A 16,169-nucleotide genomic window follows, 5' to 3' on the forward strand; every position below is an offset into this window, starting at 1 on the left:
TGACTGAATTCGTGACATTTGGTAAACCAGAATGACCATTTTTGTAACTTGTTTTAAAATAATATAGATGATAGAAAATGAGTTTTATTTTATACTCAAAAGTTTGAGGCCATATGGGATTAATATTTTTCTTGTGTTTCACCTTGCATGTTTTGACTTCCCGAATAATAACATTATTCAAACCATCCACAACCGATCATACTTTGGAAGTGGGTATGAAAGAAGACTGTTATGAATCTGAGTGTAGATTGTCTAAAGTGTCTTAGACATAACAAAAGTTTGTTGCAGGGTTCATCAGTGCTCCTGTAAGATTAGAGTATTGGATTAAACACATGCTCACTTGGATCGCATCATGAATTTTATCACGAGTGATGAGTGAGACGATAATATCCTATATTCTTGAAACCGAGATGTGTGAATTGTATTCTGTAATTCCGTTGCACATTGATAATATGTAAAAGCGATATATATGGGCCCCTCGATGATTTAGTGATGACACCCTAAGCGCTTGGCAGAGTCGGGACTAAGTTGATGTGTTCAATTGTAGTGTGTTGTCAGTCGTCATAAATCGAAAATCGGGAAACAACACATGAACAGAGAGTATGATTAAAATCCATGTCTCAGTTCATACGATATCTAGAATGGAGGAATACATGATCCCTTATCTAAAGTACACATTTCTGATATGATCAGAGTTCGACAGCGGCTTTTGAAAACTACGGTTGCTGATCAAGTTTCGAAGTCATATGCAACTGATAGGATAAACTAAGGAGAAAGGAGATTAATTATGATTTATTAATATATTATATGGATAGTATATTAAAAGAGAAATCATATTGTTTAATAAATATTAGTCAAGAATTAATAATAATTAATTTTGTGGCTAAAAGAGATTAATTAAATAAACGGGACTGATTGTGTAATTATAAGATAGTTGCATAAATGGGCTAATGGACTCCATAGAAGTTGGAGTGGATGAAATCTATGGGGAAACCCATAAGAATTCGTCCAAGGCCTTTAAAGAGGGAGTTCATGAGCTCCTTAGGGAGTAAGTAGTGAAATTAGGGTTTCCTAGTTCAAAACCCTAATAGCCTACCAATATAAGGAACCCCTAAGGCCCCAAAAATGTGGTGAAGTAATCCATAAGCGTTCTTGGATGTTTTTGGAGATCCTCCTCCTTCTCCTAGGTCATCTTGTTGCTCATGGTGTTTGTGACTCCATTAGAGGTGCAACATTTGAGGCACTAAGCTTTCAAAGGTCAAGATCAAAGGGAATTGAGATTGTTATTGCTACATAAAAATTAATGTAAGATCTAAACTCTATTCTTTTGTCAATTTCGATTATTGTATGCTAGAATTAGGGTTTATGAGCGTTGGATGATTATTGCATGTTCATTAGACAAACTAGATCCAAAGCTTTAGGGTTTGCATGTACACCATAGGATTGATGTAGTGCTCAAAGCCCATCAGGTTTTGACCATACTCAAAAAGGTGAACTAAGTAGAGTTTGTATGTGCCTTTGATGTTATCTAATTTTTGTTTTGACTATGCTCAATGTTATGGGGATCCAAAGTAAAGGTGTGTTGGTTGGAGTCTATAACCAGTGATGGAGATAGAAGGTGAGGGGAAGGGGGAAAACTATACAAGGCTTATGAATAAGACATTTGTACTACCACAAATATATCTAGGTGGTTCCCGAGGTAGGCGAGGAAAAATTTTGGGGATTACCTTTTACTTTGATCTTGGATCTGCCACTCTGTATGTGTACTAAGAGTTGAAACATTTGTAACCACCCATGTGTAGATAATGAAATAAGTATTTCAAGGTAAGTTCATACAAGTAATATTATACAAAAACCTTAGATTTTACGCAATTCTTTTGTTACTAACTCCTAACTGGAAAAATATTTGTATTTTAATTCTTAAATTTATAACCTAACAGATTGATATGCCAAGCATTCAGTTACATATTTAAATGAAAAGTTGCATATTTAAATGAAAAGTTGATGCATCTTTCAAGGAGTGCGTGAATTTGTTATTTTGTTTCCCATGCCTACAAGTTTGAAAGATATCAAACTACTTTAGTAGGTATATACATAGTGCTACTATTCATATTTGGATTATAACTTTTCAGCCTTCATAATTTAGTTCTTTCAATTAATTTTTCATGTATTCATGAAGTTGCTATTATCCATGTTTGGATAATAACTTTTCAGCTCTAATTTTGATGTTTGTGATATGATTTTAGGAAGCAAATATTGCAACCAACAACAAGTCTTGTATTTTGCAAGTTATATCTTCCATCTTCTTAAGTGTTTTTAAACATCAATTAAACACTATATATTTAAAGCATTTAATGTGGAACAAAATAGCCTTAACTATACCTCTTTATGATGTTCATTGCTTTCTTAACATGTGCTTTTACTATATAAAACATTTACTTTTTTCGTTCTTTTACAACCACTACCATATGATTGTTTGGTTTGTCACTAACGTCAAAAGTCGATGGAAAAGCATGTTTATGGTATTGAAAATTTCCATTTTTTTTATTATTTTGAGTATAGCATTTTCATATAGTTTCTAATTATGGGAACATTTGCTTAGGTCTTCACAACCACAACTTCTGATGACCATAAAGCATTCCCCTACTCTTTTTTCAATAATCGAAACGATAGTGCATGATTATTATAAATATATTATAAGGACAGAAACAAAAGCTTTTACAAATTGTGTAAATTGTACGTTGGTATTAATTGTTGCTAGTTTTTATTTAAGTTGAAAGTATGTTGCTAGTTTTTTATTCGATTTGAAAGTATGTTCTTATTTATAAAATGATACGGCTTGATGTTTAAATTGGTGTAAACATGGTTATTATTTATTTGTTAATCTTGAATTTAATTTGTGACACTTGGGTAAGGATTAGTGGTAGATTCAGCACCTAATAGACCATTGCTAATTACATTAGTAACAATGATTAAATATATAGAAAAATTGTTCATTTACAAATAATCAACAACGGATAAGCAACGACAATTAGCGACGGATCTTTGACAAAATATACTTGATCCAAAAGTCTTCCGCGATAGCCCAATCACTTGTTGATCCGTCGCTGCCCATTAGCTACCAAGGTTTTTTCGTCTGTATCCATCATTGATTTGTAACTAATGGCTTTAGCAACAGATTTCCCGACATAAATGTTCGTCACCAATACCTATGTTTCTAGTAGTGCAACACATATTAAAATCACATCAATCAGGGCTTCATTGGGTGTAAATAAAACTAAATTTAATTCTCAATTTATTGTTACATTTTTAACTATTGTCATGATTATTTAATCCAAATTTACATATTTGGTCCATTTTAGATTTCAATTATGATACTATTCAAAAATACTAACCATTGTTTGTAAGTTAAAAAAACGTATTATGTTTTTATGTTATTATTAATTATTATTATTGTGCACTATTTTTAAACTAGTTATTACTATTAAAAAGTTATGAAAGATCATCCATTAGTTATTTTAAAACCATTAACTATTATTATTAGTAAATAATTCAAAAGTTACAATTTTATGTCTTGGTAGAAAATTTTATTTTTCATTGCACTTATGTGAAATCTTGTTATGTTTTATGGTTGACAAGATTTACATAATTAAAGGATGTTGTGTGAGAAGTAAAACTAGTGAACCATGTATGAAAATTTTGTAAAGGGGAGTTCGTATACTATGTTCATATATGTACATAATTTGGGTCGTAACTTTGTAATAACAAGAGCTAAACATAATCCGGGTTAGTCCGATTCTAAACCGGTCCATAAATCGGGTCCCATCACTAATATCTTCATACCTATTTAGGTGGTGACGTGTCATTCAATTTAATTTAGATTAGATTGAGCTGTTAAATTTGTACATTTGTCACAATCTTAAATAGGTAGGAATAAAAGGTAGGAGTATATTGAATTTCTCTAAAATAAATATTGTTGAGACAATTGTAAAGCCCTGGTACCGTTTCGGTTTTATTAGATTCCTTTTTTCCGATCTAATGTGCTTCAACTTACCTTTTTTTATAATAAAAACATTTTTTTTAATACCATATAATACTTTTAAAAATTATTGAGCATTAAGTGGTACAAATTTATAAATTGATTTTTTTTAAAGAAATAAACTAAATGTTTTATAAAACTTACAAAAATACATGGAAACTAAAAAATTACAAAAAAAAATGCATTGAAATGGACCTTCACAACACCTTTTGATTTCATTTTATGCCTCACGCCATCAACACCATTCAAATTCTTGAAATCCGCAAAAACATCCGACAACTCCACATACGCACCATCATTGTTAGCCTCTAATTCCACCATCTTTCTAGACGCAAGTTTAGCCATTTCCACATTTTTATAAATCTTGTTGGCATTTAGACGGTGCACCCCATGCTTCAGCAATCGGTGCACATGGCATACTCTGGATGAAGCGTAACGCTTCATCCGAACGGCTCAATCGGCCGTATAAATCAACCATACATCCATAATGCTCTACTCTTTGGTCATAGATTCAGAATGCTTCCAACCTTCTTCAACAAGACCCGCTACACTACAAGCCTTTAAGATTGAAAGGAAAGTGACCTCATTTCGTGTGATGTTTTGTTGTTGCATAAGGGTAAAAAGGTCAAGATACTCTTTACCATAACCATGCATGGCTAGTCCTCCCATGCCACCACTCCATGTGTACACATTCTTTTCTTTCATCAACCAAAAAAACATTCATTGCCGTGTTAATACCCCCACACTTTGCGTACATACGGACTAGTGCACTACCAAGAGTTGTGTTGATTTGTAGTTTTTTATACTTTATATATCCAAATGCCCGTTGTCCCGCATCTAAAGCACTTAACCGAGTGCATGCAGATAATACATTAACCTTCAAACCTTTCATTTCCATTGCGTTAAACAGTTCGAGTCCGTTTAAAGGCTCCCCGAAACGCACGTACCCTCCTTTCATTGCGTTCCAGGCAATCACGTCTCGTTCGAGCGTTATTTCAAACTGTTGGCGTGTGAATTTGATATCTTCTAACTTTGCACAGGCGACCACCATTGTTGTCTGAGTTACCAAATCTGGGTTGTTGATCCTAAAAAACAAATCTTTTAAGTCCCTAAGAGACCCCATTTCAGCGTACAAATTAATCAACCCGCTTTGAACATGTGGGTCTAAATCCAAGGCGTATTTCAAAGCAGTCCCATGTACAGCCAAACCAAAATTCTTATCCACTAACTGTGCAGCAGAATTGATCAAGAACGTAAACAAGTAATTATCAGGTTTATGATTCGATTTTACTATTGTTTTATAGAAATCGAAGCTTTTTTCAGTAGTTGAGCTCTCTTGGAGTAAACTTTGATTAGAGAGTTTAAAGCAATGACGGAGGGATTTTCACATTGGTCCAATAGTTGAACAGAATAATCCATATTTTGTGGGTGTTTGAGGGCCATTGATGCAGCAAATTTAGATACAAGATCTGGGCCGTTGAGGAAACCATTGACTAGCAATTGTGAGTGAATTTACTTTTTTTTTTTATTTGTCATTAATTTCATAAAAGGAAAACTCTCGATATTATGTGGCAAAATAGCTTACCTAACATATGCGAGGGTTAATAAACAATTTCTTGTTATCAGGAAGTTGTTTAACAACATTACATGCCTTGGATATCTTCATACCAACCAACCTAATGTAAGTCTCAACAAAACTCATGACACGTTAATTATTTATTGATCAACCATTATCACTGTGCATTACCTATATATACTTGGTCTCGTGTACATTATTTTCACAGGTTAATCAACTTCATTAATCTTCAATAACCTCTCAGAGTCTTTTGACTCATCTTTAGCTACTCAAAAAAAATCCTACAATGGCTTCCACCTCCTACCTTTACATTTTTGCAATTGCACTATTCTCAATTACAACAAATGAGATGTGTTTTGCTTCCCGCAATTTGCTGCAAGCAACCACATTCCCGACACTGCCACAACCACAGATACCAACAATCCCGACAATGCCACAGCCACAGATACCAACAATCCCGACAATGCCACAACCACAAATGCCCACCATCCCCACACTGCCACTACCACAAATACCCAGCATCCCTAACATGCCCAAAGTTTCATTGCCTCCATTGCCTTCTATGCCTACCATCCCTAACTTTCCAACAACTCTTCCCAATATTCCTTTCTTTGCTCCACCACCTTCCAAGAAGTAGATTGTACAACGATATAAAAAAAAAAAAAAAAAATCCATTATAGAGCTCGGGCGATTTGATTGATCCGGAGATTATAATGTTTTTTATTTGATCGCATTCATGATATTTGTGGCTAGATTAAATTGTTGTCGAGTGCTATCATGCATTCACATGTTTTTGTGTTTTGTGTAATTTGATATACTTTGTAATATATATTTTCTATTAAGGTTGATGATTTCGATTACTTTACATCTCAAGTGTTTCCTCCTACACAAAATTAGGCAACATGTTTGATATATGTTAAAATTACATAACAAAAATTATTAAAAATATACTTTATAAAAACTATTATTTCATTTTACGTTTACAAAAAGAATACTGAAAATCTTATAATAAGATGAACTATATATTATAAAAGAAATATATATTACAATCACATTAATCAATGGCTTCAATCCATGGTTTGAGTGAAAATAAAATAAAAATTTATTTTTAGATTGAATGATAACTTTTTAACTATTATTATTATTAATTAGTAAAAGCTTATCTATCTGGTTACTTTTAAGTTCGATTATGAAGCTTTTTTAAAATATTAACCATTATGTATAGTTAATTCATGTAATTTTATTTATCAGTTTATGTTAATATTTTATTTTTTAGACAAAAGTAAAAAAAAAGTCCTTATGGTTTGTAAAATGTCACAAAGTCGGTCACTATTAATTTTCATTATGCAAATGGGCATTGTGGTTTGCAAAACATGCACATGTGGCCACTTTACTAACTCCGTTAGTATTCAGGTAATGACATTTTCGTCTTTTCAAGTATAAAATGACTGAATTCGTGACATTTGGTAAACCAGAATGACCATTTTTGTAACTTGTTTTAAAATAATATAGATGATAGAAAATGAGTTTTTTTTTTACTCAAAAGTTTGAGGCCATATGGGATTAATATTTTTCTTGTGTTTCACCTTGCATGTTTTGACTTCCCGAATAATAACATTATTCAAACCATCCACAACCGATTATACTTTGGAAGTAGGTATGAAAGAAGACTGTCATGAATCTGACTGTAGATTGTCTAAAGTGTCTTAGACATAACAAAAGTTTGTTGCAGGGTTCATCAGTGCTCCTGTAAGATTAGAGTATTAGATTAAACACATGCTAACTTGGATCGCATCATGGATTTTATCACGAGTGATTAGTGAGACGATAATATTCTATATTCTTGAAACCGAGATGTGTGAATTGTATTCTATAATTCGGTTGCACATTTATAATATGTAACCGCACTAGTAACTTGGATTTACAAAACATATTGTTGTGTGTGATTTGATGAGTGTGTACAAGCGAGCATTGAGTCAAAGTTTATCCATTCTTTTCCCCAAAGTGGGATAAAAGCGATATATATGGGCCCCTCGATGATTTAGTGATGACATCCTAAGCGCTTGGAAGAGCCATGACTAAGTTGATGTGTTCAATTGTAGTGTGTCATTAGTCGTCATAAATCGGAAATCGGGAAACAACACATGAACAGAGAGTCTGATTAAAATCCATGTCTCAGTTCATACGATATCTAGAATGGAGGAATATATGAACCCTTATCTAAAGGACACGTTTCTGATATGATCAGAGTTCGACGGCGGCTATTGAAAGCTATGGTTGCTGATCAGGTTCCAAAGTTATATGCAACTGATAGGATGAACTAAGGAGAAATAGGATTAATTATGATTTATTAATATATTATATGGATAATATATTAAAAGACAAATCATATTGTTTAATTAATATTAGTCAAGAATTAATGATAACTAATTTTGTGGCTAAAAGAGATTTAGTAAATAAAGGGGACTGATTGTGTAATTATAAGATAGTTGCATAAATGGGCTAATGGACTCCATAGAAGTTGGAGTGGATGAAATCTCTGGGGAAACCCATAAGAATTCGTCCAAGGCCTGTAAAGAGGGAGTTCATGGGCTCCTTAGGGCCTAAGCAGTCAAATTAGGGTTTCCTAGTTCAAAACCCTAATAGCCTACCAATATAAGGAACCCCTAAGGCCCCAAAAATGTGGTGAAGTAATCCATAAGGGTTCTTGGACGTTTTTGGTGCTCCTCCTCCTTCTCCTACATCATCTTGTTGCTCATGGTGTTTGTGACTCCATTAGAGGTGCAACATTTGAGGCACTAAGCTCTCAAAGGTCAAGATCAAAAGGAATTGAGATTGTTTTTGCTACATAACAATCAATGTAAGATCTAAACTCTATTCTTTTGTCAATTTCGATTATTGTATGCTAGAATTAGGGTTTATGAGCGTTGGATGATTATTGGATGTTCATTCGACAAACTAGATCCAAAGTTTTAGGATTTGCGTGTACACCATAGGATTGATGTAGTGCTCAACGCCCATCAGGTTTTGACCATACTCAAAAAGGTGAACGAAGTAGAGTTTGTATGTGCCTTTGATGTTATCTAATTTTTGTTTTGACTATGCTCAATGTTATGGGGATCCAAAGTAAAGGTGTGTTGGTTGGAGTCTATAACCAGTGATGGAGATAGAAGGTGATGGGAAAGGGGAAAACTGTACAAGGCTTATGAACAAGACATGTGTACTACCATAAGCATATCTAGGTGGTTCCCGAGGTAGCCAAGGAAAAATTTTGGGGATAGCCTTTTACATTGATCTTGGATCTGGCACTCTGTATGTGTCCTAAGAGTTGAAACATTTGTAACCACCCATGTGTAGATAATGAAATAAGTACTTTAAGGTAAGGTCATATAAGTAATATTATACAAAAACCCTAGATTTTATGCAATTCTTTTGTTACTAACTCCTAACTAGAAAAATATTTGTTTTTTAATTCTTAAATTTATAACCTAACAGATGTATATGCCAAGCATTCAGTTACATATTTAAATGAAAAGTTGATGCATTTTTCAAGGAGTGCGTGAAGTTGTTATTATGTTTCCCATGCCTACAAGTTTGAAAGATATCAAACTACTTTAGTAGGTATATACATAGTGCTACTATTCATATTTGGTTTATAATTTTTTTGCCTTTATAATTTAGTTCTTTCAATTAATTTCTCATGTATTCATGAAGTTGCTATTATCCATATTTGGATTATAACTTTTCAGCTCTAATTTAGATGTTTGTGATATGATTTTAGGAAGCAAATATGGCAACCAACAACAAGTCTTGTATTTTGCAAGTTATATCTTCCATCTTCTTAAGTGTTTTTAAACATCAATTAAACACTGTATATTTAAAGCATTTAATGTGGAACAAAATAGCCTTAACTATACCTCTTTATGATGTTCATTGCTTTCTTAACACGTGCTTTTACTATATAAAACATTTACTTTTTTCGTTCTTTTACACCCACTACCATATGATTGTTTGGTTTGTCACTAACGTCAAAAGTCGATGGAAATGCATGTTTATGGTATTGAAAATTTCCATTTTTTTTAGTATAGCATTTTCATACAGTTTCTAATTATGGGAACATTTACTTAGGTCTTCACAACCACAACTTCTGATGACCATAAAGCATTCCACTACTCTTTTTGCAATAATCAAAATGATAATGCATGATTATTATAAATATATTATAAGGACAGAAACAAAAGCTTTTACAAATTGTGTAAATTGTACGTTGGTATTAATTGTGGCTAGTTTTTATTTAAGTTGAAAGTATGTTGCTAGTTTTTTATTCGATTTGAAAGTATGTTCTTATTAATAAAATGATACGGCTTGCTGTTTAATTTGGTGTAAACATGGTTATTATTTCTTTGTTAATCTTGAATTTAATTTGTGACACTTGGGTAAGGATTAGTGGTAGATTCAACACCTAATAGACCATGGCTAATTACATTAGTAACAATGATTAAATATATAGAAAAATTGTTCATTTACAAATAATCAACGATGGATAAGCGACGACAATTAACGACGGATCTTTGACAAAATGTAGTTGATCCAAAAGTCTTCCACAATAGCTCAATCACTTGTTGATCTGTCACTGCCCATTAGCTACCAAAGTTTTTTCGTCTGTATCCATCATTGATTTGTAACTAATGGCTTTTGCAACAGATTTCCCGACATAAATGTTCGTCACCAATACCTATGTTTCTAGTAGTGCAACACATATTAAAATCACATCAATCAGGGCTTCATTGGGTGTAAATAAAACTGAATTTAATTCTTAATTTATTGTTACATTTTTAACTATTGTCATGATTATTTAATCCAAATTTTACTTATTTGGTCCGTTTTAGATTTAAATTATGATAATATTCTAAAATACTAACCATTGTTTGTAAGTTAAAAAAACATATTATGTTTTTATGTTATTATTAATTATTATTATTGTGCATTATTTTTAAACTAGTTATTACTCTTAAAAAGTTATGAAAGATCATCCATTAGTTATTTTAAAACCATTAACTATTATTATTAGTAAATAATTCAAAAGTTACAATTTTATGTCTTGGTAGAAAATTTTATTTTTCATTGTAGTACTTATGTGAAATCTTGTTATGTTTTATGGTTGACAAGATTTACATAATTAAAGGATGTTGTGTGAGAAGTTAAACTAGTGAACCATGTATGCAAGTTTTGTAAAGGGGAGTTCGTATACTATGTTCATATATGTACATAATTTGGGTCCTAACCTTGTAATAACAAGAGCTGAACATAATCCGGGTTAGTCCGATTCTAAACCGGTCCATAAATCGGGTCCCATCACTACTATCTTCATACCTATTTAGGTGGTGACATGTGTCATTCAATTTAATTTAGATTAGATTGAGATGTTAAATCTATACATTTGTCACAATCTTAAATAGGTAGAAATAAAAGGTAGGAGTATATTGAATTTCTCTAAAATAAATATAGTTGAGACAATTGTAAAGCCATGGTACCGTTTCGGTTTTATTAGTTTCCTTTTGTCTGATCTAATGTGCTTCAACTGACTTATTTTTTATAATAAAAACAACTTTTCTAATACCTTATAATACTTTTAAAAATTATTGAGCATTAAGTGGTACAAATTTATAAATTGATTTTTTTAAAGAAATAAACTAAATGTTTTATAAAACTTACAAAAATACATGGAAAATAAAAAATTATGAAAAAAAAATGCATTGAAATGGCAAGAACTAAAATAACTATTAAAATTGAAAGAATTACAAAAACATGCAATGAATGCTTAAATATTTTTCAAAACGAAACCATTGTCAAAAAGTCAAAACAAAGTTAAGTACGAGTTGAACATGTTCAACTTAACTACTATCGATAACGATAACAACAAGGATCTTCACAACACCTTTTGACTTCATTTTATGCCTCACGCCATCAACACCATTCAAATTCTTGAAATCCGCAAAAACATTCGACAACTCCACATACGCACCATCATTGTTAGCCTCTAATTCCACCATCTTTCTAGACGCAAGTTTAGCCATTACCACATTTTTATAAATCTTGTTGGCATTTGGACGGTGCACCCCATGCTTCAGCAATCGGTGCACATCGCATACTCTGGATGAAGCCTAATGATTCATCCAAACGGCTCAATCGGCCGTATAAATCAACCATACATCCATAATGTTCTACTCTTTGGTCATAGATTCAGAATGCTTCCAACCTTCTTCAACAAGACCCGCTACACTACAAGTCTTTAAGATTGAAAGGAAAGTGACCTCATTTCGTGTGATGTTTTGTTGTTGCATAAGGGTAAAAAGGTCAAGATACTCTTTACCATAACCATGCATGGCTAGTCCTCCCATGCCACCACTCCATGTGTACACATTCTTTTCTTTCATCAACCAAAAAAACATTCATTGCCGTGTTAATACCCCCACACTTTGCGTACATACGGACTAGTGCACTACCAAGAGTTGTGTTGATTTGTAGTTTTTTATACTTTATATATCCAAATGCCCGTTGTCCCGCATCTAAAGCACTTAACCGAGTGCATGCAGATAATACATTAACCTTCAAACCTTTCATTTCCATTGCGTTAAACAGTTCGAGTCCGTTTAAAGGCTCCCCGAAACGCACGTACCCTCCTTTCATTGCGTTCCAGGCAATCACATCTCGTTCGAGCGTTATTTCAAACTGTTGGCGTGTGAATTTGATATCTTCTAACTTTGCACAGGCGACCACCATTGTTGTCTGAGTTACCAAATCTGGGTTGTTGATCCTAAAAAACAAATCTTTTAAGTCCCTAAGAGACCCCATTTCAGCGTACAAATTAATCAACCCGCTTTGAACATGTGGGTCTTGATCCAAGGCGTATTTCAAAGCAGTCCCATGTACAGCCAAACCAAAATTCTTATCCACTAACTGTGCAGCAGAATTGATCAAGAACGTAAACAAGTAATTATCAGGTTTATAATTCGATTTTACAATTCTTTTATAGAAATCGAAGCTTTTTTCAGTAGTTGAGCTCTCTTGGAGTAAACTTTGATTAGAGAGTTTAAAGCAAAGACGGAGGGATTTTCACATTGGTCCAATAGTTGAACAGAATAATCCATATTTTGTGGGTGTTTGAGGGCCATTGATGCAGCAAATTTAGATACAAGATCTGGGCCGTTGAGGAAACCATTGACTAGCAATTGTGAGTGAATTTACTTTTTTTTTTTTATTTGTCATTAATTTCATAAAAGGAAAACTCTCGATATTATGTGGCAAAATAGCTTACCTAACATATGCGAGGGTTAATAAACAATTTCTTGTTATCAGGAAGTTGTTTAACAACATTACATGCCGTGGATATCTTCATACCAACCAACCTAATGTAAGTCTCAACAAAACTCATGACACGTTAATTATTTATTGATCAACCATTATCACCGTGCATTACCTATATATACTTGGTCTCGTGTACATTATTTTCACAGGTTAATCAACTTCATTAATCTTCAATAACCTCTCAGAGTCTTTTGACTCATCTTTAGCTACTCAAAAAAAATCCTACAATGGCTTCCACCTCCTACCTTTACATTTTTGCAATTGCACTATTCTCAATTACAACAAATGAGATGTGTTTTGCTTCCCGCAATTTGCTGCAAGCAACCACATTCCCGACACTGCCACAACCACAGATACCAACAATCCCGACAATGCCACAGCCACAGATACCAACAATCCCGACAACGCCACAACCACAAATGCCCACCATCCCCACACTGCCACTACCACAAATACCCAGCATCCCTAACATGCCCAAACTTTCCTTGCCTCCATTGCCTTCTATGCCTACCATCCCTAACTTTCCAACAACTCTTCCCAATATTCCTTTCTTTGCTCCACCACCTTCAACGAAGTAGATTGTACAACGATATCAAAAGAAAAGAAAAATCCGTTATAGAGCTCAGGCGATTTGATTGATCCGGAGATTATAATGTTTTTTATTTGATCGCATTCATGATATTTGTGGCTAGATTAAATTGTTGTCGAGTGCTATCATTCACATGTTTTTGTGTTTTGCGTAATTTGATATACTTTGTAATATATTTTTTCTATTAAGGTTGATGATTTCCATTACTTTATATCTCAATTGTTTCCTGGTATACAAAATTAGGCAACATACTTGATATATGTTAACATTACATAACAAAAATTATTAAAAATATACTTTATTAAAAAAAAATATTTCATTTTAGGTTTACTATAAAATACTGAAAATCTTATAATAAGTTGAAGTATATATAATAAAACAAATATATATATTACAATCACATTAATCAATGGCTTCAATCCATGGTTTGAGTGAAAATAAAATAAAATTTTATTTTTAGATTGAATGATAACTTTTTAACTATTGTTATTATTAATTAGTAAAAGCTTATCTATTTGGTTATTTTTAAGTTCGATTATGAAGCTTTTTTAAAATATTAACCATTATGTATAGTTAATTAATGTAATTTTATTTATCAGTTTATGTTAATAATTTATTTTTTAGACAAAATTATAAAAATAGTCCTTATGGTTTGTCAAATATCACAAAGTCGGTCACTGTTAATTTTTATTATGCAAATGGGCATTGTGGTTTGCAAAACATGCACAGGTGGCCATTTTACTAACTCCGTTAGTATTCAGGTAGTGACATTTTTATCTTTTCAAGTATAAAATGACTGAATTCGTGACATTTGGTGTAACACCGTAAAAATTAAAACAATTTTTCACTTTTGAAAAACACATTTTTAATTAAACAATTCGTTCACAAAACGTCATAACATCAAGTTTTCAAATCACAATGTCTCCCAAGATCATAATACATCCAATTCCCATATGTGTGTACGAATCAAGCCGGCGCCTTCCCGCGGTCATCACTGGTACCTGAAACACATAACACTCAACACTGTAAGCATAAGCTTAGTGAGTTTCCCCCAAATACCACAATAATCACATAATAGCCACTCGAGGCTGTAACTCTATTGACCCTCTGGTCAGTGTGTCTCAGTGGGGCCCTCCAACCCCAACTCTCTGTGGGCCCTCTGGCCCTAACTCTAGGGACCCGAAAGTCCCAACTCTGTAAATCTGAATCATGCATATCACATATCACAATAAATCATAACACATAATAACATGCAATCACACTGGCATATAACTCTATAATACTCTGTCTCTTAACTTTGTTATCACACTAGGTAAAGTATAGTGAGAAGACTCACCTCGCGTATCTCGATAACTTGCAAATCCCAGAAATCACTCGCGCTCGATCCCCCGAGCTATAATCCTCCTATAACACAATATATCTCTAATTAACACTTTCACAACTAAGGTTGACTACCCCTATCAAGTCAACACTGGTTAACTCTGGTCAACGGTCAACGGTCAACTCTGACCGGAATCGGCGAGTGCACTAGAGCGACTCGGCGAGTCTATACGTGTTCACTGACTCCCTAGGATCCTCTCTTGACACGTCGAGTACTTCCCTTACTCGACGAGTTCCACCTGGCATGAATCGCGGGGCCACCATGACTCAACTCGCAGAGTCTCAAGAACAACTCGGCGAGTTCCAACTTGACTCAGTCCACCCGTCAACCCTCTCTGACTCTCCCTGACTCACTGAGTCAACCCCTTAACTCGGCAAGACCACTCGCTGAGTGGTTAAGGACAATCTTCATGCTACTCGCCAAGTCTGTTCTTCGGACTCGGCGAGTCTATGCCATGCATAAACTCAAACTCACTCCTGAGGTCCGATCCGTTCCAATAACTCATAGATCCAGTCCTTCCAAGCACATACATCACGTAAAGTTACAATCTTGGTGCTCATGAAAAGGTCCAAAGGCCTTATTTGATGATATGGTCTCTAGAATGCTATTCTAAGCTCATGGCCTCCATTAACACTCATAAAGCTTGAGGGAAAAGAGTCTCTGGACCTCTTTGGGTCCAGATCTAAAGCACCAACACAAGAAGAGGCCAATTACTCCATGGATCATTCCACAAAGAAACGCTAACTCTAAGATTTACACCAAGGACTGAGAAAGGAACAAATGGTTACCTCAAATGAAGTCTCTGAGCTCAGGAATCACTGGATTAGCACCCTCTTTGGTCTCCTCTTGCCTTGATCCTCTTCTATATGCAAAAACACCCACAAATAGTCAAGGATCTTCCTCTTCTCTCTCACAAAACGCTCAAAGACTCTTTAGGGGTTCTCTCTGGGGTTGGTGGCCGCAAATGACGGCCATAAGCCCCTTTAAATAGGTCTCATACCCTGGAAATTAGGGTTTCATTAAACAGCGTGGAATCGCCGAGTCCGGACGCGAACCCGTGCCCATACCGCGATCATACTCGGCGAGTTTGAGCTCCAACTCGCCGAGTCTCCTCACAAATCACCAAATTTTTATAAAAATAAATAATACCTGGGAATCCGGGCTGTTACAATTCTCCCCCACTAGAACTAGACTTCGCCCTCGAAGTCTCGCTCTG

At 34.0% G+C, this 16,169-nt stretch overlaps 1 protein-coding gene and 2 pseudogenes across 1 annotated transcript; 1 reads left to right on the forward strand and 2 right to left on the reverse strand.

Annotated features, from left to right (window-relative positions):
• Positions 1–4,198: 4,198 nt before the first annotated feature.
• LOC128127433 (putative pentatricopeptide repeat-containing protein At5g40405) lies at positions 4,199–5,542 on the reverse strand (annotated as a pseudogene).
• Positions 5,543–5,901: 359 nt separating this feature from the next.
• Positions 5,902–6,252, forward strand: LOC111894336 (protein PELPK1). The gene has a single exon (XM_023890434.1). It carries the CDS (start codon positions 5,902–5,904, stop codon positions 6,250–6,252), a length of 351 nt encoding a protein of 116 aa, XP_023746202.1.
• A 5,257-nt stretch (positions 6,253–11,509) lies between these two features.
• LOC128127434 (putative pentatricopeptide repeat-containing protein At5g40405) lies at positions 11,510–12,850 on the reverse strand (annotated as a pseudogene).
• Positions 12,851–16,169: the final 3,319 nt, after the last annotated feature.

The sequence above is a fragment of the Lactuca sativa genome, chromosome 7, assembly GCF_002870075.4.
Source record: "Lactuca sativa cultivar Salinas chromosome 7, Lsat_Salinas_v11, whole genome shotgun sequence".
NCBI lineage: Eukaryota > Viridiplantae > Streptophyta > Magnoliopsida > Asterales > Asteraceae > Lactuca > Lactuca sativa.